The sequence below is a fragment of the Thunnus maccoyii genome, chromosome 21, assembly GCF_910596095.1.
Source record: "Thunnus maccoyii chromosome 21, fThuMac1.1, whole genome shotgun sequence".
NCBI classification, from domain to species: domain Eukaryota; kingdom Metazoa; phylum Chordata; class Actinopteri; order Scombriformes; family Scombridae; genus Thunnus; species Thunnus maccoyii.
The window spans coordinates 21704786-21719597 of record NC_056553.1 but is presented as its reverse complement, the minus strand read 5'-3'; the positions used below and the strand labels follow the sequence as shown (position 1 = coordinate 21719597).

Sequence of the window (14812 nt, the reverse complement as noted above, 5' to 3'; positions counted from 1 at the left end):
AATGTCATGTGGATGAACATTCCCCTCGACCATGCTTTAATACACTGCAATTATGCACAGCCCATTGAAATGTAGTTCCACTGTGTGCCTGTGTGTAAATGAATGTTCCCCTTTACCACAGTTGGATACACTGCAATTATACTCTTATGATTGTGTCATGTATGGTTGTGTGCATGTGGCTGTAACTCTATCTACTTCTGTCTGTCTGACTTTGCACTTTGTGGTTCCTACAAGCCAATATGATGTAAAGTAGCTGAAATACAAATTGATTTTACATCCAATCTGTCTTCACAGCTACCCCATACCAACACCCCATAGCAGAAGCTAACCAGTGAGGCTTAAAGTAAAAGGACATAGTTTTCCATAAAAGGAGCAATTTTATTCGTTCTTTAAAATTCATGGTAGTGCATCTCTCTTCTTGTGACTCATCAGCTATCTCAAACTCTTTCTCCATTTTTCTGAACAGCATCACAGCACAAATATTTGGATGCCTCTTTTATGGACGAGAAGATTGTGTGCTTTCTGCTACCATCGCTGAGCTTTATGGAAGCACAGAAGAACATGTGAAAACAAGATAATGTACCCATTAAAACATGTGCAGCTGTTAATGATATATTATGCATTTAATAACACAGGCCTGAGGCCTTGGATGCTGAAGGATTTTGAAGTAGTAGGCAGTTCGCTCAGATTTGAAGATGGGCCTTTGAGCTATTGGGGCCAGGGGTGATGATTTTTTTCTTTTCTTTTTGGAATTTTGACGCCTCATAGTTTAAGAGACTAAAAAGAATGCAGAGAGAGGGGAAAGACATTAAACAAATGCAAGCTGGGTTTTAGTTTTAGACTTAAAATCTATTTTTGGCCATCTATTTAGCAAGGTGCCACTAACTATTATTATTAGTATTTTGGTGAAATAAATCATTACATGGCACCAAGTGTAGTCAGTACATTTTTGGTACCGACTAGAATGTATCTATAGCACCAAGGATAGAAAACTGTCAAGTACCGAAATCTGACATTGAATTTCTGGTCAGACTTGTACTTTGTGCAATGAAATAATGTTTTGTTAAAAATGCGTTAATATTTGTCAGGGTAAGGTATCTGAAAAATATGTTGTGTAGGTATCTGTTCTGAAACTCAGGTATTGTATTCCAAATGATCCCCAGCACTACTCGGGACCGGTGCCTCGGCTCAGTAGTTGGCCTGGTGTGACCAGTTTTGTGCCTCAAGTATACACTTTTAATACAAGTGCTTGTTAATGGGATGAACGGAGGGATTAGCGGCAGTGATGGATGAAAGTTAAAATAAAGTTGTGTTTGGGCCAAACAATACCCTACCCTGAGTATGACCTCTGACAAATTGAGAGAGCAAAGTAGCTTCTTGCAACAGGTCAAGATAGGAGAGATTCATGAAGACAAAAGCAGCAGCACAGTAGATGATAAAACCTGATCTCCTTTATTTTACCCAAGACTGAGATAAGTGCGGGAACAAAGACTCACAATGTTGAAGCAGACTGGACAGATTTGGTAACCTGAGCAGGTGTCACACGGCCTGCCAAATAGATCATCTATCATCTGACCAAGGGTCAGCATAGATAAACTGATCAGAATGGATCGACTCTGCAGACGTCGAAGCTGGTGGATAGCTTTGCAGCAAACTGGTCCTTTGAGCTGTAACCAGAGCAGGTGTGACAGGGGTGCCTTTGGATGGGCGTCTGTCATGTGATGAAGAGAATCAATATAATTCATGGTGGCCCGGTAAAATCCTTGGCCAGTGGCTGGCCTTCCCGTCATTTGATGTGGGACGAATCAGGACAGAAAAATCCAACAGCACCCTGGGGAGGTTTTACTGCCGTTGAATGGCAGAGCTGACCTCTGCTTTGTCCTGTCGTAGCACTTCTGTCCTGGCCCAGATGGACTCAGTACGAATACAGAACCATTCCACCCCGTGAACCCAGTGAATGCTTCGGAGCATGACATGTTATTCTCCTCGTTTCCTTGCCCGACGAGGATCTTGTTGCCTTTTGGCTGATTCCTTTGAACGGTGATCTTTCCACAGTCCAATCCACTCTCAGGAGGAAAGGAAGAAACAAAAGATTGAATAGTAAAACTGATACAAAGTTATAAGCTCATAGCATACTTTCAAACTGTTGACAGACTCATACAAATGACACGTTTTGCAGTGTTTTTCACTGTCAGTCATTCATCTCCTGACTTTGTTATTCTTCTCACTAACTTCATCAACATCCAGCTGAGAGTCAGACAGTTCCACCCGTGCTCCCCCTTGGCTGGACGGACAGGCTTGTTTTTGAAAAGAGAAGAAGAATAATGACTTTCTATACCTCCTTCTTTCCATCCTTCCATCTATCCATCCATCCATCACCCTGAGTTATTTTCTCTTTAAATACTGATCGGACCTTAAGTTTCACACACTGAACAAGACTAAGCAGACACAGACAGGGTCTCCTGACATACATACATACATACATACAGGTCTTTGTTAGGGAGACATGCTTCAGTTTGTGTCCCAGCTGGGTTTTCAGGTTGACTTCTCCCTGCAGTAGTGAAAGTTCCCACTAGATGGTGGTAGAACCATTTAAAGATGTCAGACTGCACAAGGGTAGAGGGGGGAACATCTCATTGCAATTAAGTGTATTCCATCTCTTGTCCACATGGCGAAGTGTCCCTTTACTACCCTCATGACTAACTGATATTGTGTGATCTGAACAGAAACGGTTAGAGCATCTGACAGTGGAGAATGTTTCTTTAACTCTGTCTATTATGGTCCTTTTGGGCCTTGTAAAAAGTCCCAGGTGTTCCCGGCTCTGCGACATGCTTCCTGGGCCTCTGAAAGCTCCCTGAATGGAAAGATGGACGCTTCCTCAGATTGGGGAATATGTGGTCATTCCCCTTTGGATGCAACAAAAGGCAAACGACTGATATTAGGGCATACCTTCAGAGTAATGCAACCCCCCCCTTCATTCCTCCTTCCCTTGTCTTTTCTTAAGTCTGTCGTTCCAATCACAAAGCCTTATGACAAAACCGTGCTCTGTGAAACACTGAACTGATTTAGCATGGGTCAGTTCCCTTGGCGTGAGCTCAGTGGCTGTTAGGTTCAGTCCCCTGTTCAAATGGGCCTGCTGGAGAGATTTTGTGGTCATGGCTTGAGGCGCCACTACCCTTCTCTGCTGGTCCTTTTAACCTATTTTATGGAAGTATACACAGGGTTGAACAGCGCTGAACTCCAATTTCATCAGGTTTTTGGTCTGTACTTTATGCTCATGCAAACGACCAACAAATCTGGCCTACAAATTGGTGCTGGCGTGACACAGTGGCAGGGATTTGAATTCATCTCCCAGATCTCCTCTTGTTGGAAAATCGATCCTTTCTTAAGTGCGTTTTGATGAATGCACCATATTTTGTACATCTCAATCCAGAAGAAAAATATTCTTGTGCTGATATGCTCTCAGTGTCTTGCTTACCTGCTCACTCAGGCATCTTCTGGACTGTATTGTCTAGATGTTTTTTCCACAAGCCTCCACCTGGGGTCTGCTGGGCCCTGAGGTGAGTTCACATCACAGTATGTCAGACAGGCGTGGTAGCATTTTGCTACGTGGGCTGTCGTCTTGGCTGATTGAGCCTCGACCTCTGCGTGTGTTTGTACACACACACAGGGCCAAACGCCAGGATATAGTCAGTCCTGTGCAGCTGTCACTGCGGGGGCTGAGTGAGCGATTCTTTACAGAAAACACATTTGTAATGAATTTCCGGTCCAGTTTTTCAGCCTCTCTGCATTTCAAATGTGTGACTTCAAGTGTATGTGTGTGGCCGACAACCGCCTAACCATTGACGGGGGTCCCAATGAGCTGGAAGGGAGCAGGTGTCTTGGCTGTCCCCATTTCCGGCCAAGTAGTTCTGAGTCAGCTATAGCACACTGTGACCCAAGCCCCTTTCACACATGCACTGCAACTCTGAAGTTCTCTGGACATTACCCGGAGGAGTTGTGTGTAAGAATGCAAATGTCCAAATCAGTTGGTCCGGACATTAAACAGACTTTACCCCGCCAGCTCCCCACTACGAAGTCCGTGTCCGATTGAGCCCATGTGTGAATACAGCAGGTCATCTTCCGGAGAATTCGCAACGAGCGAGTGGGCGTGTTGACGACGTTTCTATCATGCAAATGGCACGAAACTGGAAGAATACAAACATCTAAGGGTGAAGAAGAAGGGTCATTTACATGAAGACAACAATGAAAATGTCTAACTGGAAAGATGACAAGATTCGGGAACTTCCGTCGGTATGGGCCAACGCTGAAATCATCAGACAAATTCAATGGAAAAAGACTCACTTGTTTATGACCAAATTACAATACAGCTATGTGACCATGCATACTTTTTGCGTCATGTCCTGCCTCCTGCTCACTCTACCCAGATGCCACCCCTAGCCTAAACCAAACATAGTGTTTCCAGTAAGTGAGAACGCGTCTGATGCGGACAGTCTCTTGATGTCTGCCACATGTGTGAAATGTCCAGACCTGATTCTCCAGACATTTTCTGGAGTTCATCGAGACAGTTTTACAACAGTTATCAACATGGGAGACACATAATGAAGCTTATCTCACTGCTGGTGTTTATTTTGAGCATTTTCTTCCAGTGACGTGAACTTCTAATAGAACCCCAAGGCCCTACAATTTAGGTAACTGAGTTTGATTGGGCCATGACACATGGGAGCTGACATACAATGGATCATTAAACTGCATGCTGTAATGATTCGAAGGCTCACACCTAAGTGTTTTCCATTCTCCCTTTTTTCGATGAAGCATTCATGCTGCTGGCAGTGAACTAGCCGGACCCAGGGACCTGTTTATGTTTCTTGTGGCCTTTTGAAACATGTTGTGATAAATGTAGAATACATGCGGAAGAGGTGGGAGGCTGTTTAAGGTTCAATGAGATTGTCTGTGACTGAGTCAAAGCCAAGGAAGGGTGGTTGAGCACTGAGGCGTCCACTGAGATCCCTCAACTACTCATACACAGATTTCATCTCACTTTATGCACTGCAGTAACAGCACCTGCTAGGGTGTTCAACAAGACCAGTACATGATCCCTTTGGAGGATGAAACAAACGCAAAGATGCATTCATTCACAAAACCTCACACTTACTTTGCAGGCTACATCACAGCAGACATAATCCAGTTTTGGGGTTGTTTCTTTTACATTTTTTACATCTCTTGGGACTCATAACTTAACTAAAGACTTGATAAAAGTTTCAAAATCAGGTTTATACAGAGTCAAGGCAAGTCATGTCTCAAATCCAGTCAAGTTTAAATTAAATCTCAAGTCTTCCTTTTATGCCTTAAGTCTGACTCGAGTCTCAAGTCTACAGCTCTGCTTTACACTTGCGTCTACCAGGCTTTCTTGTCTAAATTAATACATGCTACCTGTTTTCCCACCGTTGTGGTTCAGGAGTTTATTGCATGCTACTGTGTGTGTCCGCACATGTTCATCCACTGCAGATGTAGATTTCAATGAGCCACTGACTTTTTATTTGTCTTCTACGTCCTCTTTCTTCCTGTTCCTGCTCTATCTGGCTTTCCAGTTGAGCGCCATTATTTACGAAGCGATGCTTTTCCACGCCTGTTTGATTTTTCACAGGTCTGTTGCAGTTGCTTGCTTACTTTCTCCTCAGTGGATAAAGTTTCCCTTGTTTCCGCTGGATGCTGAGCAAAGTGTGGGATAGTTGTGTGTGTGTGTGTGTGTGTGTATGTGTGTGTGTTGCATTTGTGTACCTGTATTTATGGGCGCCAGTCGAGGTGACGTTGGCTCACGTACAAAGCAGGATGCTCAGCAGCTTAGGAAAGGAGTGTTGGGTGGAAAACCCCCAGAGTCAACTGTGAACGTACTGTCAGCACACACATAAGCACACACACTCAGTGAGTCGTTCACTGTCAATCGTTGGCTCACATACACACAAATCCATATGTTTGCTAGTGGGGCCAGGCAATATATCAAATAAAGATTTTTCAAGATTTTATTAAATTCTTGGAAAAAGAAGAGCCATATCACCCCTAAAATTAAACTCTAGTATGGTAGATATTCATATCCATGGCAACGGATAGCTATGAGATCCTATAACACACACTCAAACAGACACACACACGTGCATGCGGCCATTCTGCCATCTGACAAGTAGGCTCTAAAATCTTGTTCTCCTGCAGGGCTCCATGGCATAAAACCCGTCCTCAGATTCAGCTGGACCCTGGGGAGAGCTGCTGAGGAGCTCACTACTCTGACGCCCCGCTGCCATTTTCCACAGCCTGAGGGGAACCAGGAAACAGGCGGCAGGAGCCATGCCTGCCCTGGCCACCGGAGCCGGCCACGAGCCAGGTACAGACCCCTCAGCCAGGAGCATAATCTGTTTCCTGCAATACATAATGAGACGAAACCTCGGAAATGCAACCATAATTACAAAATTATTTCACGGCTTTGATTCACATTTTTCTGCCCATCATCAGTTCACAAACAGAAGCACTTATGTGATCCCAGCCTTGAAATGAATATATATATATATATTTCACTAAGTGCTAGCATAGGCTGATGGTGTGCCAACCACTATAAGTGGTACCTAAATTAAATTTCAGATTGGAAATGAGTCACTCTTAACTCGTCAAAGGTTGCTTTTTCTTCAGTGGAGTGGACCATCTAAAACTGTGTTTGGAAAATAAACCAAAGTCCATTTTCACTTAATTTTGTGCCCTGCAAAATGAAAAACACACTATTGCAAATTTACAGTTCAGTACAGTGTAAAATAGCGTAAAAATTACATATAATGTACTCCCCCTCTCCGCCTTTCCTTCTCTCCTGTTATGAGGAGTGTGTGTGTGTGTATGTGTGGATGAGCGTGTGATGTCAGAGTGAGGAACATGTCAAGCTTGTCAACGCTGACACAGCTGCCAGAAATCATCACCTCTCCCCTCAGGAACACTATCCTCCTCTCAGTCTGGCTTAATGGCCAGCTACATCATCTCACAGACACATGCGGAGGACCTTAACCCAACATGCACAGGATAGCAAAAGGACAAAAGAAGGACAGACATTAAGTCCCGCTCTGATGGATAAAGAGTGTGTGCGTTTCTGCGTCCAGACTTTTAACAGAGTTACTGTAGCCCCCGTCGTACTGGAAATTTGTGCAGACAAAGTAGAAAGCCAGACCGTCAATTACGATTAGAGTCATTTTGGGCAATTACCGGCACAGACTCAGGTTTCCAAATAAAACACGTAAAGACTCCTCCGGCCCATCTCCTCTGCTTCCTCCTTGATGGTCCTGTGAAGTTGTGTGTGCAGGTGAAACATGATGAACATTATGGATAAACTTCAGGTCGCTGATCTCCAGGCCTGGTGAAGTCACTAATACTTGTGGCTGGCCTGGCTCTGGGACTACCCGGCAGCGTACCAGAGTTTACAGAGAATACTAGTGGCAGTATTCCACTTGGTAGCATTGTAATGCCGTAGATTTAAGGGATAAACCCCTGTTAGGATTACGGAAAATTTGTCACATTTATATTCACAGTTAATACTCTTAGTTACATCTGTCCTCGTTCAGATCAGATGGCGCTTGAGACTACAGCTTTGAATAATGTAATAATGAAATAAATAGAATATATAATTGCAGACTGATATATAGTCTAATACTATTATTGAACTATTTTAATAAAATTGGATGATTTGTCAGTGTCATTTTGAAATTTGTATTATAGTTAAGTGAAACAATTTTCTTAATTTTGAGTGTTCTAGTTCAATGAGATAAGTGAACATTAAGGTGGCAACATGTTTTGCCCCCATATGCACATTATACACCATTTCTCAAAAGTTTCTGGTGTCTTCTGAAAGCACCAACAGTCATCCATCACATTTAAAATAACACATTCGATCAAAAGTATTGTGATAATCATATTTGATTTTGTCACTGTGGCCGTGTCGTATAACCTAAAGATTGGAATACATGTCGAAGCTGAAAAAAAACCCAAAATCAAGGAATCGTGAACATCTGAAGAGACGTCAGCAAAACAAAGTGACACATAAAACATTGAACATATTGATTAAATACAGAGGTTATGTTGAAAATGAGGCATGCTTAATTAAATTAATTATTTTCCATGTTGAGCAGCTTACAATAGATGAACAACAACCCATAAATAAAGTACCACATTATTAAACTACTTTGTATTGGGGACAGTAGGGTCTCCCTGTCTTGTGAGGGGATCCAAGTTCCAAAATCATCTAAATTACAGACTCGAAAAGAAAAAAATCTGCCATTATTTCCACCAGTTATCTACTGAATATTGAAGGCTGGTGATAGGTTCATTATATAACTGGAACATCAGTAAGACCAAAGAGCTGTGTTGCGGGGGGCGCCGGGCACCTGACACCCCTCATCCTCTCTCTGGACCACTCAGGCTGGAGGGGCAGGTGGTGGAACAGGTCGAGATCTATAAGTACCTGGGGACTGAGATCAACCCCCACCTGTCCTTCACACAGCATGTGGACAGGGTCTTCAAGAACGTCCAACGGGTTTTAATGTCAGACAGGACATTTTAACAGCAGTTTACCAGTCCCTCATCAAATCAGTCATCACATTCAACATCGCATCCTGGTACAACTTCTTGACAGAGAAAAGCAAGAAAAAAACTCACAAGAATCATCGAGCATGCAGCCAAAATCACCGGCACCACTCAAACGCAACTCTCAGACCTTATACAGTCACGCAGTAAAAAGAAAAGCAGACTCCATCACGAAGGACCCTTCATACCCCCTTCACCACTCCTTTCAGCTACTCCCGTCAGACAGCCACTTCAGAGCACCTCAGACCAAAAAAACAACTTACTTTCATTCCCACTGCAATATTCATTTTAAACAAGACCAGATAGACTGTCACTACTTTTTAATGCATGTGTACACCTGCTCTTATTAATTTATGGAACTGTTTGTGTGTGTGCAATTTTATGAGTCTTTCACGGGTGTATGTTTTTATGTTGTTTGTGAGCCTCTAACCTAAGACAGTCTGTGACTCTTGAATCTTAAAGTTATCATTTTTGCATTCTTTATTTACAGAAGAGGATTTGAATTTGAAACGGCTTTACATGTAGTTTCATTTGAAAGGACGTGCACATCAACCCCAGCGGGATCCTCTACGTAGTTCTGGAGATTTGGCATGTAGGTAGCGACACCTCGACAGGCTAGCATAAATCCACAGAGATGAATAATACCTCCTCCACATGAAGTGGCTGCCAATAATTACAGAGACATTGCAGCATCTTGCCAGTACCTTAGCTTCTTTTCTTTAGCAGCCCTGCCATCTGCAGACCCTTCAACACCAGCCTCACCACACACACAAACACAGACAAGATGAAGTACCGTGCTTAGGCTTTTAACATAATGGGGAAAATATTATCATTAATATAACTATTCTTTTGTAGCAGCTCTCCTATTTCATCACCACATTTGGGCAGGAGAATGTGTAACTGTGTATGTGTGTGTATGTAGACATTATTAAAATGTTCATTATCGGAGTGTTTGGAGAGCAAACACGTGGGCAGACAAATGGAGGGTGCATGTAAGATCATACCACCTCTCTCTCTCTCTCTCCTCTCTTTCTCTCACTCTCTCTGTCTCTCTCTCTCTGTCTCTCAGTCTCAGCCCAAATAAACAACCGGCCTCTGTATGAATTAGAGGCTAATAAATGAAACCAGATAGTGAGAAAATAAACTTGAAAAACAATAAAATGTTGGAAAACTGGCCTTAGAATGTGGCCATGGGGAGTGCTGGAGAAGCTGTCCTGGTGATTGAGTTACGGTGGGCTCATTTCGCTGTGCGACTTTTTGGTTTTTCATAAATGCTTTAGAAGCAGATTAATGACAGGGTTTTAGTTGATAGCAATTTATGTTTGAAACATTTTATCTTAATGTATCCCACTCCTGCCCAACGCTCTAGGACACTGTTATGTGACATTTTGCTGGCTGCTATTCTTGGGATCTAATACGCAAACACACATTAATTCACATTCTAACAAGGTGGCCAAGAAGAGACAGAGAATTAGCTTTTAATTGTGCAAACACTTCACTTTTCATATAATGGGCAGCATGCTCCGCAGGGACGATAAGGCAATAAGTCAAACCTCTGCTTAGATTAACCTGAAAACTCCCCTGTAACCCCCCTGCACCCCAACAAAGCTATGCAGCTGCTCTCCAGGTCTCGTCTCTCCTCCAGACAGCTGCTGTTTAGTCATTTCTCCTCCTGCTCAGCCGTGATGGAGTTTTGTTGTGGGCTCAGTCAGGGACAGATAACTGCTCCGCCTCCGCTCAGTTTGGCTCGCCTCATCCCAGTTTATTTCAGCTCCCACTCAGGGATCATCAGGCAGACAAACCCAGCCCACTGCTCTGTCTGCTACACACCATTTATCTCCTTACAGAACTCCATTAGCTGCAAGGTTAAGTAAGAAGGTTTTTTTTTTTTTACACTGTGTGGGTGCCTGTTTTGCTGCATTTATATTGTGGCTTACCAAGAATCTCTTCCAACCCTTAAATCGTCATAGGATGTCCAGTCAGCGTCAGTGTCAAACTGCTGCCTCCATGCCAAAGAAATGCATTAACTTGTACAGAGACACACTAGCACTGGTATAAAAATGAGGTTAAATTGAATTGAAATTTAAAAAATTCAATTTAACTTCATTTAAAAATAAAACGCATAGAATATGATTTTCCCATAGCAAAGTTTGTCATTACTCTCTTTTAAATCAGTGAGAATTAAATTTACTGTCCGCTGCATTCAGTACCACAAACTGTATATGAACATTTCTCTCTCTCTCTCTGAGTCAGTTAATAACTCTCCCTCATCACTTGATCAGAGTTGTACAGTAAAAGCAGCTCACATTCTGCAGATGAGGAGCTCCCTGTTGCTCCTAATGTCTCTGATCTCCCATCAGAAAACAGCATCAGACACGCAGCATCTGGTTTATACCATTCAGAGGTCAGTGAGCCTCCTGGAGCGAGAGTGGGTGTTTGCTCCTTGTAGCCCCATTTCCTCCCTGCTTTTGGAGTTATGTGATTGAGCTTTCGTGGTAGAGTGGCTCAGTTGTGGGGGAGAGGTAGAACGGAGCGATATTTGTGATTGAGAGCTGGAGACTTCGGAATGAACAGCCTGACTTAAATTTTCCTCACAGTAGTAGGCGATGCCTTGCTATCTCTAGTTTTAAATGTTTCAGATGAGTCGAGCCCGACTGACAAACTGGCTGGGTTGATATATCGACCGATGGTAGTTTATTGTAGATATATTGGTATCCACATATACATAGACATAAGATATGTTCTAGGTAATTTAAAGTTACGCCAATGCGTAAGTCGTCCACCAGAGAGCTCTTACAAGTTTATTTTTCAACTGGAAATATGTCCTGCTCAGTATGTACTCTGGTCATAAATCATAAAAAATAAAACGAACACTTATCAAAAATATTTAGCTCAGATAGCTAGCTCGTTAGCAACTTCAAAAATCCTGTTTCAATGGGGCTATAATTTCTGCTTATGACTGGCTAATTTCCTCAGAAAGCTTATATTCATTTTAATGAACTAAACTCTCCCAGAACATAGCAGATGTTTACGTGATGAATTTAATAAGGTATATAGAAACATGGCAGGTACCTCTCTTGCTCCATCTGCTTGATTCAGCAAAAGAGACACTAATTGGTGTGAAAGCTGACGTGATCATGGTGCGCTATAGAAATCAGGTGGTGTTAACTGACTGCCCTGCCCAATACCACTGCCAGGTCAACAGCTTGCTGACAAGCCCTCTCCAGTGTGCCATTACTGTCACTGCATGGTGCCCCTTAAACTGTACACCCGAGACCAGCTCAAGACCGTGCACGCACACTCTCAAACAGGCACTTCTAAAGACCCGATGCCCTTTTATTAACCCTATTAAAGTTAACTATGTTATTCCAAGCTGTACCTGCATGTTCTATCAAGGTTTACAGCCCCCGCACAGCATTAAAAGATAAGGGTGGTTCAGCCCTGCACAGCTGTGGAGGAGGTGGGCGACACTCGCATGAAAGACTACACATGGAAATCTTTCGATGGGACAACGCTTTTACCAGATCCGCTAATAACTTACTGGACTGCATGTGTGCTTGTGTGCATGTTTGTGCATGAGCGATACATGAGCGATTCCAGCCATCTTATTCTCTCCAATCACCCCCTTTTGGAGAAAGTGATGGCTCTTTAATGATACTGAGTAATGAGATGCAGATATTCCTATGGTGAAACACTCTGTGACTTCACTGCAATATTGCTTCCACATACACGTACTCTTGTATAGGACAAATGCATACACAGAAGCACACGTCTCTGAATAATATGAGTGATATGATAAGAATATGGCCATATTGTTTTTTTCTCTGTCAAGGTTAACAGTAAATTTTTCCATCCTGATGTCAAGAATCCTGAGCATCTGGCCTTGGCCGGTTTTGACTCGTGGGAGATGCTGGGGAAGGTTGGGGGAGGACTTCACCGGTGCTAGGGGGGTGGGGGTGGCGGTTCCTTTGGGAGCTTGCAGCCATTTGTCGTGGTCCCTGGCCGATAGCCGGCTCCGTGCTGCAGTGATACAGTACCGAAACACAAGGATTTGTTGCCACTGGAAACGCTCCCTGTTTCCAGTTACATCAGAACTAAAATTTCCACATCATTTTAGCAAAAAATAAAAAAATAAAAACACAGTCAAAGGAAGCAGATGTAAAAGAAAGAAATCGAGTAAGTGCGATTGAGAGAGAGGAATGATGACTTATTTGTTTGAATACGAAGAATTCTTTCTCTTTTTGTTGAGGTAGGATGACATCCTCCACTGTTTCCTGCCAAAGCACACAGGGTACTAAATCGGTCATTGGCTGGTAGGACATGCTCACTTGCATTAGAAAGAACCTGAAAACAGCTTTACAGACCATGTGCTCTGTTTGACAACCAGGCAATGGGATGTTGAGTAATCGCTTGCAACTTTGAGACTGAGACAGAGAAAGATTTAGAGTGTAAATTTATAGCACAAATTTTCATAAGTGCTGCTATTAATGTATGATCAAAATGAAACCATTTCAGGTGGTGTTGGCTTGTGCGCCTCTGATATCCCTGGAAGATTTGCTAGAAATAAAGAGCTGGCCACAGCTTTGGATAGAACATGCCGGCCTCTGCCAGAAAGTCTGCTGCTGTTCCATTGCCACAGTAAGCAGAGGTGGCAGGTCATTTGGATCTGGCCGGCTTGTTGTGGCTTCTGTGTTTTGTCTACCATGTTAGAGTGAATCTAAACTCAGCCGGCTCGGACTGGGCCAAACAGCAGCCTTTCATCTCCATCTGGGGAAAGAGAAGTTCTGGATGGCCACTGCCAAACGCAGCCTTCCCACAGACTCCAGGACCTTCCATCCCGGCATCCAACAAACACTTGACTGGCACTGCGCTATATTCTCCATCCTCCACATCTCATATATCTGTCTTTATCCATGATACCGTCTCTGTCATCATCTTATTCTCTTCCCAGATACTTCTAACCTTTCATCTTTTCTCCATGTTTAATTTCTCTCCCTCTCGATCTTTCCTTACATTATATATCATTTGCGAGTTTTCGGGAAGTGGGGTAGGAGGACAGTTTAACTGCTCAGACTTGGACAAGATACCAAGTTCCCTTTCAGTTGCTTCATTCCAGCGCTGTTGCAGGTGCCTCTACTCAAGCCTCACTTGTGACTTTTTAAAACTGCTGAAGTTGCAAAACACCACTGGCTCTACAGGTGGCTGACGGATCCTGCAGAATATATGCCTTCAATTATGTTGATTAGACTTGTACTTTTGTCCTGAGCTCTGTTTTCAATGTGCTGACAGCCCTTTGAAGAGTAAAGGTGTGACGAAGCATAGAGCAGAGGAAGAGTGAGGCACTTACTACGTGATATTCACTGGCGAGGTTGAAAATTAGGTGAAATAAAGTAAATCCCTTCTGAAAAGCTTGTCCCGTCCTGGCTCTGAAATTCAGCTTTGATAAGGTCTCGCAACCTGGATTCTTTTCGCTCGCCTGAATTAAGCATGATCTCAGCAAGGGCCACAGATTCTTTGTAGGCCCTGAAATGACATCCATCCAGAGTTCAGCCTGCGGTAGTGAAACAGTCGATATATGATTGGAGTGACGGTTGATTGCACCTGGACTGGCCCACTGTACTTGCTGAAGTCATTTTTCCATGCTGCGGAGCCCTAACTAACATTTTGCAAAAGCCACTCACCCTTTTTTTTTCCACCCCAAACGATGGAGCTATTCAGAGACCGTGACAACGAAATATCATTGAAGATTATATTGGAGGGCTCAGTCCCCTGACCTTTTTTTAATGTGGAGAAGTGGTTTGGTCTTTGGAGCTAGTAATGGGAGGCTTGTGGGCTTGAACGGAGCACAGACCCCTGCTGTTAGGTTGTTGGGCCAGCATTATATATTACCTCTCTCCACGGTCTACCACTGTCATATCCCCAAGTAGAACACTGCTGGACTCATTGTAAGTTATGTTTGAAGATCAAAGCTTCTGCTCATCTGATATATCGTGTAATATTATATAATTGTATATCTGGTAGGTGAAGCCACAAAGGTCAAATGGTCACTTAATCCAGACAACCAATGCAGCCCCTGCTATTCCATGCTCCTGCGAACTAGTAAAAGGAAAGTCAGGCATTGGCAGTCTCCAGGACAGAACAGAAACTGCTCGGGACAGTGAGCAGATGACATATTCTGTCCTGTCCTGCGATGGCTGTG

At 43.3% G+C, this 14812-nt stretch overlaps 1 protein-coding gene across 2 annotated transcripts in view; it reads left to right on the top strand.

The window, feature by feature from the left end:
- Positions 1–14812, top strand: part of mpp7a (membrane palmitoylated protein 7a) — a 141907-nt gene that overhangs the window by 27079 nt on the left and 100016 nt on the right. For both annotated transcript variants that reach the window (XM_042399017.1, XM_042399018.1), the window contains exon 2: positions 6211–6379. In XM_042399017.1, the coding sequence (XP_042254951.1) occupies positions 6343–6379 (37 nt within the window). In that variant the 5' untranslated portion in view covers positions 6211–6342. The remainder of the gene's footprint in view (positions 1–6210; positions 6380–14812) is intronic.